Genomic DNA, 13200 nt, shown 5'->3' on the forward strand with positions numbered 1-13200 from the left:
TTGGACCTTTCTGAACTTTAGCTTCCTTAGCTGTAAAATGAGGAGGTTAAGACAAAAATGATTATTAAAGTTTCTCCCAACCTGAAACTGTATTTCTCCATTTATGAGTACCTGAAGTCATATTTAATATGACTTTTTTTATTCACTTTTAAGTATACAAAAGCAATGTAACTTTAAAATTATAAATTATTTTTAATGTATCAAAATATCATGAAAAAAAGATCATCACACTATTTTTTAATAGAATGAAATTACTCAAATGATAACAGTCTTTAAATGGGTCTATTTGTATGCATACTTAAACACATAGCTAAAATAAATAATATATATGCACAAAATGTGAATCAGGCAATTTTATGTTAAGAATTTTAACTCTTAAAATTATTTAAGACAATATTAACTAAATTATGGCTTTTACTTCTTCCTCATCATCATTTTTTTTTTTTTTTTACTTTTAAAAAGGTAAACAGCACTACAGGTAAGCAGATTTATATGATTTTATATTGTTAACCACTAGAGGGAGCCAGTTTTATTTATTATAATATGTGTTAAAAACATAAATGTGCATTATGCTTCAGAATAATCATAATTTTCAAATATTAACAGATTGGTTCTTAAATCTACTTCATTTGCGCTATGTTGCTTGTAAGACAATATATAACTTTACTAAACCCCTACACTTTAAATTATACATATACCTGCTCAGTAAGTGACCATCCTGATGTCTGACAATGCGCTCTCAGAAGAAGAGATTTAGAGTTTTTAGGCTGAAACATTTTCTGTATTAAGTGAGCCCAGAGTCTTCTCCCAGCTCTCATTTTTGCTATTTCCATATAAAAGTTCATCCCAATTCCCCAGAAGAAAGACAACCTAAAATAGTAATGTTAAGTCCATTATTTGATTATACTTAACAATACAAAATGGAAAATAAAACTAACTGTATCACACAATAAAGAAAATAGTGTCCAGATTTTAATTTCAAACACTTAAATTTGAATTAAAATCAAAGCATATATACTTAAGTAACTTTAAACCTAACAGATAAAAGTACAGTTTTAAGCACACAGAAGAAAGAGCTGTGATTGTTGCTTCAGGTAGGAAGTATTCACTTTACAAATGTTTTTTTGTTTTTGTCTTTTTTTTTTTTTTTTAGAAAAGTTCCAAATAATAAAGAATGTGCCCTTAAATAAAGAATGAATCACTATTCAAAAATAAAATATATTAAGAATACCCGGTATGTAAGTCAGGGGTCACCTATGAAGGGAATAAAACCACCAACTTGTTTTCTTTGGATAGCAACAAAGTTTTCCTGTTTTTTGTTTTGTTTTGAAAGAAAAATTATATATTTGGTGTAGGCATATATTTCTCCAATTGCCCCCAAACCCAAAATTTATATTCTGCAGCTGAGTTACACATTTAGTTTACTTGCCTGTGCCTAGAGGCAAAAAGGCTGTGTTTCTTTATATAAGACAAGGTGAGCCTTAAGTAAAGAAACTAAAACCTAATAAAAATTCTTGACATACCTTTGGAAGTTCTTAACACTGCTATTCTCAAATATTTGTCTCAGGATACCTTTTCATTCTTAAAAATTACTAAAGACCCCAAGAAATCTTTACTTGGATAATATCTATCAATACTTTACATATTAATTCATTTAGAAACAACAAACATATGACATTTTAACATAAATAACATTTTTATGAAAAATAATTATACTTTGCTAAAATAAAAAATTATAATAAAACAGTCACTGTTTTACATTTTTGCAAATCCAATGTGTGGTTTTAGGGAAAACAGCTGGAATCAATGTCTGCTTCTACATTCAATCTGTTGCAACATCATGTATCTGGAAAACAACACTGTACACTTTTAAAAGAATGGAGGTGAAAAAGGCAGATAAAGTCTTAATACAATCATGAAAACAATTTAACCTGAAAGACCCCAGGAAGGGTAATGACTCTGAAAAGTCCTTGGACCACACTTTGAGAAATGTTGTCGTAGTATATGTATAACAGCCTCTGGTGTAAAGGAGCATTCACTAGTCTATAAACAATATGAGGACAGAAGTCATGTTTTTCACAATTTTTTTTCCCAGCACATAAGCTGGTACTCAGCCAGAGCAAAATTTAGTAATTAATTGTTTAGCTGACCAATTTTTGGTCACCAAATTTAAGCACTTCATAAACTTCAGTTAAGCTTTTCCATATTTTTTTAAAGATTTATTTATTTGTTTGGGAGAGAGAGAGAAAATGAGCGGGAGGGACAGAGGGAAAGGGAGAGAGAATCTCAAGCTGACTCCATGCTGAGCACGAGCCCAACGCAGGGCTGGATCTCAGGACCTGGAGATCACGACCTAAGCCGAAACCAAGAATTAGATGCTCAACTGACTGTGCCACCCAGGCACCCCAAGCTTTTCCATATTTTTCATACAACTTTATTAACAAGCTATTTTGAAACAGAAATGTTTTAAATAGCACTGTGCATTCCAAAACATTTATATTATCTAAGTGCAACAGAAAAAAAATGAAATAAATGACTTACTTTCTAGAATGGAAAATTAAAAGAATAAAAGCTAATATACCTGAATATGATGTTTACATTTTAATTGTCAAAATATATCAGGTAATTGTGTTTTCTGAATAGCTAGAAACAAGATTCCTCTAATTTACCAAGAAGTAGTCAAATTTAATTCTGATTTTCAATTACACACAGTATTGGGTTATTCTCTCATTATTACTCCAATAAAACATAAGAGAATCTAGTATGACACTTATACAGATTTATTTTATCAATAGATCAACTGTATACTCATAAATTGGTCCTAAAAATTTTCCTAATATTGAGACAATCTCTGAGGTCAATATACTCACCTTGGTGCAAATTCATCAATTGTCAGACCAGCTTGGAGTCCAGTTCTACAATATTCCAACCCATCTGCTATAGTATAGGCCAGTTCCAGAATGGCATCAGCCCCTGCTTCCTGCATATGGTATCCACTAATTGAAATTGAATTAAATTTTGGCATGTGCTACATAAAATAATAAAAATATAACAGTGAATAAAAATTTTAAAAGACTATATTAAACCCATTTTCTAAAAGACTATTATTTTTAAATGATGTTCAACTCAGATATACTAAGTAGTCTTTAATATTAACTGAAAATACTTAATGCTTACTTTGTTACGTTTAATTCACTCCTCAATTTAAGTGGTGATTCAATGAACCACCTGTTTTATTTTTCTAGTGAAAAGAAATTTGCACTAACCATTCGTTAGAATCAAAGTTTAAACTCTGAAATTAGTTAGTTAAAGTTAGGAATGCAACCTTTAGTCTGAGAACTGAATAAGACATCTTTAATTCCAAACCGGTTACTATGACCTCACAAGGTCCTAAGATCTCATAACTTTGGGCTAATCTGCTGAAGATACATAAATTTAAGTTTTACTAGTTATCAATTTCCTTATTTGAATGAAGTTGCTGAACATGAATAAGCAAATGGTGGGGGTTAGGGGGAGAGAAAATGATTCAATCCTTAGTATTATATATTGAAACAAAACAGGATAAAATACATGGCTTAAAAATCAATTGACAAGGCAAGAAACAATTGCTGGAGAGGATGTGGAGAAAGGGGATCCCTTCTACATTGCTGGTGGGAATACACTCTGGAAAACAGTGTGGAGGTCCCTTAAAAAGTTAAAAATTGAGCTACCCTATGACCCAGCCATTGAACTACTGGGTATTTACCCCAAAGATACAGATGTAGTGAAGAGAAGGGCCATATGCACCCCAATGTTCATAGCAGCATTGTCCACAATAGCTAAATTGTGGAAGGAACCGAGATGCCCTTTTTTTTTTTTTAAATGATTTTTTTATTATATTATGTTAGTCACCATACAGTACATCCCCGGTTTCTGATGTAAGGCTCGATGATTCATTAGTTGTGTATAACACCCAGTGCACCATGCAATACGTGCCCTCCTTACTACCCATCACTGGTCTATCCCAATCCCCCCCCCCCCCACCGAGGCCCTCAGTTTGTTTCTCATAGTCCATAGTCCAAGATGCCCTTTAACAGATGACTGGATTAAGAAGTTGTGGTCCATTTATACAATGGAATATTACTCAGCTATCAAAAAGAACGAGTTCTCAACATCTGCTGCAACATGGACGGCACTGGAGGAGATAATGCTAAGTGAAATAAGTCAAGCAGAAAAAGACAATTATCATATGATTTCTCTCATCTATGCAACATAAGAACTAGGAAGATCGGTAGGGGAAGAAAGGAATAAAGAAAGGGGGGGTAATCAGAAGGGGGAATGAAGCATGAGAGACTATGGACTCTGAGAAACAAACTGAAGGCTTCAGAGGGGAGGGGGGTGGGGGAATGGGATAGGCTGGTGATGGGTAGTAAGGAGGGCACGTGTTGCATGGTGCACTGGGTGTTATACACAACTAATGAATCATCGAACTTTACATCAAAAACTAGGGATGTACTGTATGGTGACTAACATAATATAATAAAAAAATTTTTAAAAATCAAAGATTTCAATTAGATTTACTGTGACATTTTTTAAAATTTATTTTTATTTAAATTTGATTAAAATATAATGTATTATTGGTTTCAGAGGTAGGTCAGTGATTCATCAGTCTTATATAATACCCAGTGCTCATTACATTACACACCCTCCTTAATGTACATCCCCCAGTTACCCCATTCTCCTACCCCTCTCCCTTCCAGCAACCCTCAGTTTGTTTCCTATGCTTAAGAGTTTCTTATGGTTTGTCTCCCTCTGATTTCGTCGCTTTATTTTTTCCCTCTTCCCCTATGATCCTCTGTTTTGTTTCTTAAATTCCACATATCAGCAAGATCATACAATTGTCTTTCTCTGACTGATTTATTTCACTTAGCATGACATTTAATGCTAAGCATATCCCAGTCAGGCTTTTTCTACCAAAATCACTAAGAGAATGGCATTTCAGGGGGCACCTGGCTGGCTCAGTGGAAGGAGTATGTGACTCTTGAACTTGGGGTTGTGAGTTTGAGCCCCACATTGGGTACAGGGATTACTTTAAAAATTTTTAAAAAAAGATTAAAAAGAAGAAGATGGCATTTCCACCATTCTCCTAAAACTTTTTATTAGGTAGGGTACATATCACATATATTCTGCCAAGCCCCCAAATTATTATCCTTCCCAAGAGTTGGCCCAACATAAAATAATAAAAACTAAATCATTGAAACTCAATATGGTAATTAAGAACATGGGCTCTAGAGTCAGAATGCTCAAAGTCTAGCTGTGTCACTTAACTAGCCATATGACTTTAGGCAAGTTTCTCACCCTTGTTATTCCCTGGTTTTCTAAAGTATAAAATAGAGATAATAATTATGCCTTCCTCACAGAGTTGCAGGATTAAATGAAATGATACACCTAAACCACTTAGCATTATGCTAGTATGCAGTAAGCATTCAAAAAGTGTTACTTGTTGTCGCTAACATATGCTACTGTATTTTCTGTAATCTGTAATTTACATTTTTGAATATTTTATTTATAATTAACCAAAAGCGCTTGAAAAATGTTCCATCGCAAAAACAACAAGGGGATTGAATTACATGGAATTGAAAGACTACTTGAATATATGTAGAGTTTATAAATAAGAAGCAATAAAACAAACAGGTGTTTCTCACAAAGAGGAATTTAACAGCAGAATTTCTTTTAAAATAATAGAAATACTGGAATATTGCAATATTATATTCAGCCTTAAAAAGAAGGTTAATTCTGACACATCCTGCAACATGGATGAACCTTGAGGACACTGTGCTACGTGAAATAAGCCAGTCACAGAAAGACAAATATTGAATGATTCCCCTTATACGAAGTAGCTAAAGTAGTCAAATTCACAGAGATAGGAAGTGGAAAGATAGTTTCCAGGAGCTGGAGGGAGAGGAGGATGGGAAGTTATTACTCAACGGGTACAGATTTTCATTTCCGCAAGATGCAAAGAGTTCTGGAGACGGATGGTGGTGACGGCTGCACACCAGTGTGAGTGTACTTAACGCCACTGACCTGTACACTTCAGAACAGTGAAGATGGTAGATTTTCTGTTATGCATATTTTGCTACAATTAAAATATTTTTAAAAATATAGAAGTTGACAGTTTACAAAGTATGTCAGTATAACATTATTAGATCAGTATATGAAACTAGCACTTTTATCACTTATGTGAAGGATTATACAAAGCAATTTTGAGCTTAAAGATGACATTAGGAGCTTTCAAAAAGGTGAAATGCCCTGGAGCTTTTATACACACTATTTTTGTTATACATCACAACTTGGCAACCTCTGCTCCAAAATAACAGAATAACTTTTCTCAAAGTGGGCTTAGTTTCTGAACGTTTGGTGATTTGTGTATGTACATAGACAGTGATCCCACTTCATATTGCACTTTGTATAAATGAATGACTATTTATTTTCACATATTGGTAGTATCATGGTCCCATTACGTGCCTTTAACCTCATAAATTTGTCATTAGCCTTTGAAGAAAAAATATGTAAATATGTATGTGTAACATGAGAATTTCTCTCTAAAGCAGGGCTTAAAATTTTTTGGAAAAGTTTGACAAAGTATATTACGTGAATTCAGATTTACCTCAATGTCAAGAATTATATTTACATAGGAAAAAAGAAACTTGTTTTGATCTCAGGTAGAAAAATAGTTAGATTGCTTTGAATTTTTTGTAGCTTTAGACTTTAAAAAAGCTAGAATTTATTCTGTTAAACTAAAAGTGATTTGGAAAATTATGCCTTTCGTTTAATTATTGATGATAACTATCATTCAGTTAGGCTTATGGATTGAATTATGTCCAGAATCACGTTTACTTAGATCCTGAACAGTGTTATAAGAATCTGATTGGTATTTGTCACCTTTATTTAAGAACTATTGTCTGCACATTTCAAAGCTATTAATGTGGATTGGTTTGACCAATAACCACTGCTTGATCTTTACAATCAAACTTTATAACTAAAAAAAAAAAAAAAGGTGAAATACCCAAGTACGTAACATCACAAACTGTACAAATTGCTACTCAATTCTCCACTCTCCTCCTTTAATACCTGAACCATAAATGCAGACTGCCACTGTACAAGGACTATATTTCCAATCTTCTCTCACTACTATGAGTGTCCACTGAAATACAAGTGGGATTAGGGTTTCTTCCTTCTGGAAATTTACCTTAAATCAGAGAAGCTGGGTCTATCCCCCCTCCAATAAATACATCTAGCCCATCCACTTCCTCAACCAAAAGCTGGCATAGTAACAATAGAGGACAAGCAAGATTACAGGAGACTGGAACCCTAATGACTACGGAGCTACCATACAACCAAGCTCTTGACAGCCTACTTTTCAACTTCTTTCAGATGAAAGACAATCGACTCCTATTTAGTTTAAGCTACTGCTATTTGTGTATGCTGCTAAATGTAATCATGTGCATATGTTCTTGAAATTGAAAAGGGGGATAAAAATTTACAATTCTGTACAATACAGTTCACATAGGCGAATGGGATCTATGAGAAGAAAGTAAATTGCCAAGTGTAAAGGCTGAATATCAATGAGGAGAGTAAGCAATGCTTGCAAGAGTTCTGAGACAACAGCAATTGTAAGAAGTAAAAGAGATTAAAAAAAAAAAGATTTCATGGTGGAGGAGAGATTGGCCCTTTACCATGAAATAACATAGTCTAACTTTAAGGCAGGTTAAGAGAAGGAGAGCATTGCCAGCAAAGAGCAAAGTGTGAGTGATGGGGGAAAATACATATTAATTACTCATAGGAAGATGAAGTTTCATGTTTCTCTGTGGAGGGACTGCTACTAACATAGGAACACTATAAGATCCTTCTTTTCCCACCACTCTGATGAGGAAGATGAACCTAATTCAGGGGTGAAATACCAGGGACCTCACTGTAGATGCAGATACAAGTGATATCTTATTAAGCTGATATTTTGATCCCCAAATATCTGACACCACTGTATACTTCAAAACTTAATATGAACTCTGGAAAGAAAGAAAAAAGTATAAATTATGAGACCTCCTTGATTCTAACAATTACTAGAAGATAAAAATTTTAATAAAGAAAATACAGTAAATGTCTAATGCCCAGATTCTTATAGATAACAAGAGTATAAAATGAGTACATTAAAAGCAAAAAAATACAAACTAACACACATACACATAAAACCCATACTCTGACTTTATACTAAAACTATTATTCAGACTCACTTATCAAATTCAAATTAGGTTATGATATTTTATAACAATTCTTACATCCAAAGAAGTAAAGCAGAAAATACCTGTGCTGTATATTGGAAGATGTCAGCAATAATTCTCATGGATGGTTCTGGAGGAAAAATGTAAGTATTTCTGACCATAAACTCCTTTAATATATCATTCTGGATTGTACCAGTAAGTTTCTCTTTAGGTACACCTTGTTCTTCTCCAGTTACTATAAAAGCTGCAAGAACTGGAATAACTGCTCCATTCATGGTCATGGAAACTGACATTTTTTCTAAAGGAATTCCATCAAAAAGAATTTTGGTATCTTCCACAGTGTCAATAGCAACTCCAGCCATTCCAACATCACCACGAACTCGAGGGTTGTCTGAATCATATCCACGATGTGTTGCCAGATCAAAGGCAACTGATAATCCCTGCTGACCAGCTAAATACATAAAGAAAAACAATTAGGATTAAGGAGTCTGGCATCAAAGTAAACTGATACATTAACACTACTAAAAGTGTTGATTTATCTCATCATTGCATACTTTTATAACAGACATTTTTATGCTCACACATGTCAAAAAAATTAAATAAAGATACTTCATTTCCTAAGCTGTTTCCCATGTGGTAAAATGCATAAAGTGAGTTGCAGAACAGAAAGAATAAAACATCTGACTTATCTCATGTCTGAGGACTTTTTTTATCCTAGCATTTTTTAATAACTGAAAGTTTGTACCTCTTAATCCCCTTCACCTATTTTGCCCTTATCTTAACAATTTCAGGTAGAAATATTTTTTAAGATTCATGTAAAGATTTGGCTATTTACAAATAGTTTACATAACTTAATATCTGCATGCTTATTTTTGTTTTTATATTTAATATGGTCATAACAAGGTGTCCTGCTATTCAAATATTCTGGGAAACTGACAGGCAAAAAACTAAAATAGTCTAGACTAAATATAAGATCAATACTCGATGAGCAATATAAATTTACAAATCCTCAAATTTAGCATTCAAACAATATGATTTTAATACAAACCAGACAGAAGAAATAGTACTTAATATAATTTTCAAAGACACAAATGCCAGACTGCACTAAATATATTTGTACATTATCATTTTTTTATTAGTTTATTTGGGCATCTTTTAAACCGTTTTCCCCTTCAATTCCTAGCTTGATAAAGCTTCTCAAAGAAAAAGCCAAGGTCTGTTGTTATCACACAACTTCACCTAATTCCTTTTACATAATATGCATGTGTTTTTTTAGAATTTATTTATTTATTTGAGTGGGGGAGGCGCAGAGGGAGAGAGAGAGAGAGTCTTTTTTAAGTAGACTCTACACTGAGTGCAGAGACCGACACAGGGCTTGATCTCAAGACCCTGAGATCACGAACTGAGACAAAACCAAGAGTCTGATGCTCAACTGACTGCACCACCCAGATGCCCCCATAACCTACATGTTAATTGTTGGCATTCAAGAATTTAGCACCTTAATGTGGCTCACCCATCCTTTTGACCACTGAAGTTGAAAAAACATTCTTTTTCAGAGCATAGCCTTGACTACCAAATTATAAAGTACATCTTTACAGAGATTAACCAGTCTCTTTATAGAGATTAACCAGTCTCCCTTCAAAAGAAGTCAAGAACAGGAAATGTATGTTTGATTATAAATATTATGTGTTGAATTAAAATCTCACCCTTAATATTGTCTTTATAGAACTTATTGCTTTCTTCCACAGTACTAAAACCAGCATACTGGCGGATGGTCCAGGGCCTAAAGGTGTACATGGTGGGATATGGTCCACGTGTGAATGGCTTCACTCCTGGAAGTTCTTCAGGGAAGTCCTTGGTATCCCTGCTAGAATATAAAGGCTTTATGGAGATCCCTTCTGGAGTGTGCCATATTAAGTCTTCTGGGTTTTTGCCTTTCAACTGCTTTTTAGCCAGGGCAGCCCATTCTGGGTGAAGGGGTTGTCGCTGATGCAGAAGTCGCCGCCGTATAAGCCTGGATCCTGGTGACTCTTTGAGCTGCTTCAGGTGGTGTGGTGAAAGCAAAAGAAGCCGAGTCTTAGCCCTCAACATGATGGAGCATGAAAAACACTCAAAAGGAACTAGAACTGGCCTAGAAAAAGAAGCAGAGTATATATGTATTTACAAAAGGCAAAATGGGAACTATTGGTGAAAAGGGAACAAAAGCAGTATTTTAGTATTATTTCATCTCTTCTCCTTTTCTGGTTCCTATACCTGATATTTTATAACTTCGGCCCCTCTTCTCCACAACCACTATCACTGTTCTAGTCTTCTTCCTCAATACTTTTTAGCTAGTTTTACTGGCCAGCCTTAGGTCCTCTAATCCATGCTACACACTGACGCCAATGCAAATATGATCACGTCACACTTCACTTAAGATTTTTCAAAGGTTCTGCATTATGTAGAGGATAAAATACAGCCTCCTAATTTTTTCATTGAAAATATTTTTACACCTATTTTATGACAGGCATTGTGTTGGGTGCTGGAGAAAAAAGTGGTGAACAAGACAAATAGGCATTCAAAGCCTCTATGACCTGATCTCTGCATCTCTCAGACTCATCACTGCTTTTGTCCTCTACACATTTTGGTCTAGAAATACTGGATAACCTACAGCTCCCTGCATATATCAAAGTTCTGTGACTTGCTCTTGCTCATCTACTTAGAATGTTCTTCTTTGGCTAATGTAGCTAAGGCATCATCTCCAATACACAGGGCTTTCTACGTGCCAGGCACTGCTGTAAGGACTTTACACAGAGTAGCAATTTTAATCCACACAACACCACCAAGACAAGTACTAATATTATCCCCACTTTACAGCTGAGGAAACTGAGGCACAGAAGAGCAAGCATTTAAACCATAGGCAGCACTAGGTTTGAGAGTCCTTGCCTTTAAACAATATACTCACAGCCTCTCCCTGAACTCACAAGCTGGGCTAAATGAGCTCTTCAGTAATCCATACCACAGCACTGTTTCTCTGTTTACACATATGTCATCTCCCACACTACAATATATTAGAACACAATTTTTTATGTTTATATAAAATATATTTAAGACGTAGTTTATATTTATACAAATACAAGTATATAAAATTTTTATATATACATATATATATATATATATATATATATATATATATTTCTCTGCTAGTTTATAAACTGATCCAACATTAGAGGTGCATATTCCCGATAACTAGTGCAGTCTGATTTCATCATTTTACATATTTAGAAATTAAGATCCAGAGAAATAAAGGAAATAAAGAAGCTTAAAATTCCACTCTTCATCTGAATTACTAAATATACATCAGAGTCATAAAGCCTCAACATATAGAGCCTAGTATTTTAAAAGATTTTGAGATGCAAAATTTTATTATATATTCATCATGCCATCTAATATATAAAGCAACAAGTAAAGTGAGCTTAAAATTGTATTTTCCATACCATCTCTTACTTACCAATTTAAAGAAGCTTAAAGAAAAATAATCCACTTGTTAGTGGATTGTGAAACAAAAGTCATAAACTACTGGTGGGAATACTAACTGCCTTTACTACTTTGGAAAGCAAACTGGTAGTACAAATAAAAAGTGTCAGAACGGATTATGCCACTCCACTGAGGAACAACACTCCTGGGAAAGTTACTACATAAAAATACATGTTTCCTAAGTTTTACTTGTAATAAAGAAAATTTAGAAACATCTTCAATGTCTAACAATGTAGGAACAAGTGAATAGTATATACAAGTGATAGAATTTCACGGAGCTATTAAAATATATTTAGGAAACAGACAAAACTAATCTTTAGGGGTGCCTGGGTGGCTCAGTCATTAAGCATCTGCCTTTGGCTGAGGGCGTGATCCCAGCGTTCTGGGATCGAGCCCCACATCAGGCTCCTCTGCTAGGCGCCTGCTTCTTCCTCTCCCACTCCCCCTGCTTGTGTTCCCTCTCTCACTAGCTGTCACTCTCTGTCAAATAAATAAATAAATAAAATCTTAAAAAAATAATAATAATCTTTAATGTCAGAAGTCAGAAGAGTGGTTACTTATGGTGGCTGGTACAGAAAAGGAGAGGAGCTTTGGGGTGATGGTCTTGATCCAAATGCTAATTATGAAGATGTACTCAGTTTGTGGAAATTCGTCAAACTGTGCAATTGTGATATGTGCACTTATCTGTAAATATATTACGCATAAGTCAAATTTAAAATGTTACGCATAGTTTCTTTAAAAAGGAAATAGGCTCAAAAAAGTATTCAGTGAAAGAATCAGGATAAAATATTGTAAATGCAAAATGTTCAACTGGGTAAAAAGTACATAGAACAAACTCTAAACAGAAACACAACAAAGCAATTCCCATTATTTTTTTAAAGCTACTGTGATTTTTATTCTATCATATCCATAGGGCCCTTGCCATCCATCTTCTTGCAAGCATAAACTACAAGTACTAGCTTAAAAAGTAGGTGAGAAAAATAATTAATTTATGACTGAACCATCACAGTAGTAATGATATAAAAGGTAACTTGAAAACTGCCTGAGGCTAGATTTGTACACAGGACAAAACACACTCATATACATAAAATACCGGTTCCCCAAACCTGGAAAGAGCCCTCTATTAGGTGACTTCGGGAAAATCACATGGCAAACCTCTGAATTTTCTCAGATCTGTGAATATGCTTCAAGCATCCAAAGAAGCAAAATGCAAAACAAATATAAGTTACTGACGATTAGAATGTGTTAAAGAGTAATGATGAAGCCCACCCGCATAGCCCCCAAAATATGGGTAAAATACCTATAGTTCTGAATCAAATAACTCTTCAAGTAATGTGGTTTCACATTAATAATGCAGGAAAGGCTAGCCACCTCCAATATTCAGCCAATTTGGGTTAGAGATGACAACATCTTGCTCTCTTTCAAG

The 13200-nt window shown here is 34.3% G+C and overlaps 1 protein-coding gene across 16 annotated transcripts in view; it reads right to left on the minus strand.

Annotated features, from left to right (window-relative positions):
- Nucleotides 1-13200, minus strand: part of MMUT (methylmalonyl-CoA mutase) — a 164738-nt gene that overhangs the window by 150399 nt on the left and 1139 nt on the right. For 11 of the 16 annotated variants that reach the window (XR_008956230.1, XR_008956231.1, XR_008956232.1 and 8 more), the window contains exons 2-5: nt 9965-10389; nt 8342-8709; nt 2871-3028; nt 699-870 (exon numbers count right to left, since the gene is read on the minus strand). Coding sequence is in view for 8 of the 16 variants with exons in the window: in XM_048219754.2 (XP_048075711.1) it covers nt 699-870; nt 2871-3028; nt 8342-8709; nt 9965-10349 (1083 nt within the window). In the remaining 8 variants the exon portion in view is untranslated. Of the gene's footprint in view, nt 1-698; nt 871-2870; nt 3029-8341; nt 8710-9964; nt 10390-11202; nt 11316-13074; nt 13193-13200 lie in introns of those variants that run through there. The other 5 variants (XM_044387172.3, XM_048219756.2, XM_057304018.1 and 2 more) reach the window with 3 other exon arrangements.

Source organism: Ursus arctos, unplaced genomic scaffold (genome assembly GCF_023065955.2).
Source record: "Ursus arctos isolate Adak ecotype North America unplaced genomic scaffold, UrsArc2.0 scaffold_29, whole genome shotgun sequence".
Lineage (NCBI taxonomy): Eukaryota > Metazoa > Chordata > Mammalia > Carnivora > Ursidae > Ursus > Ursus arctos.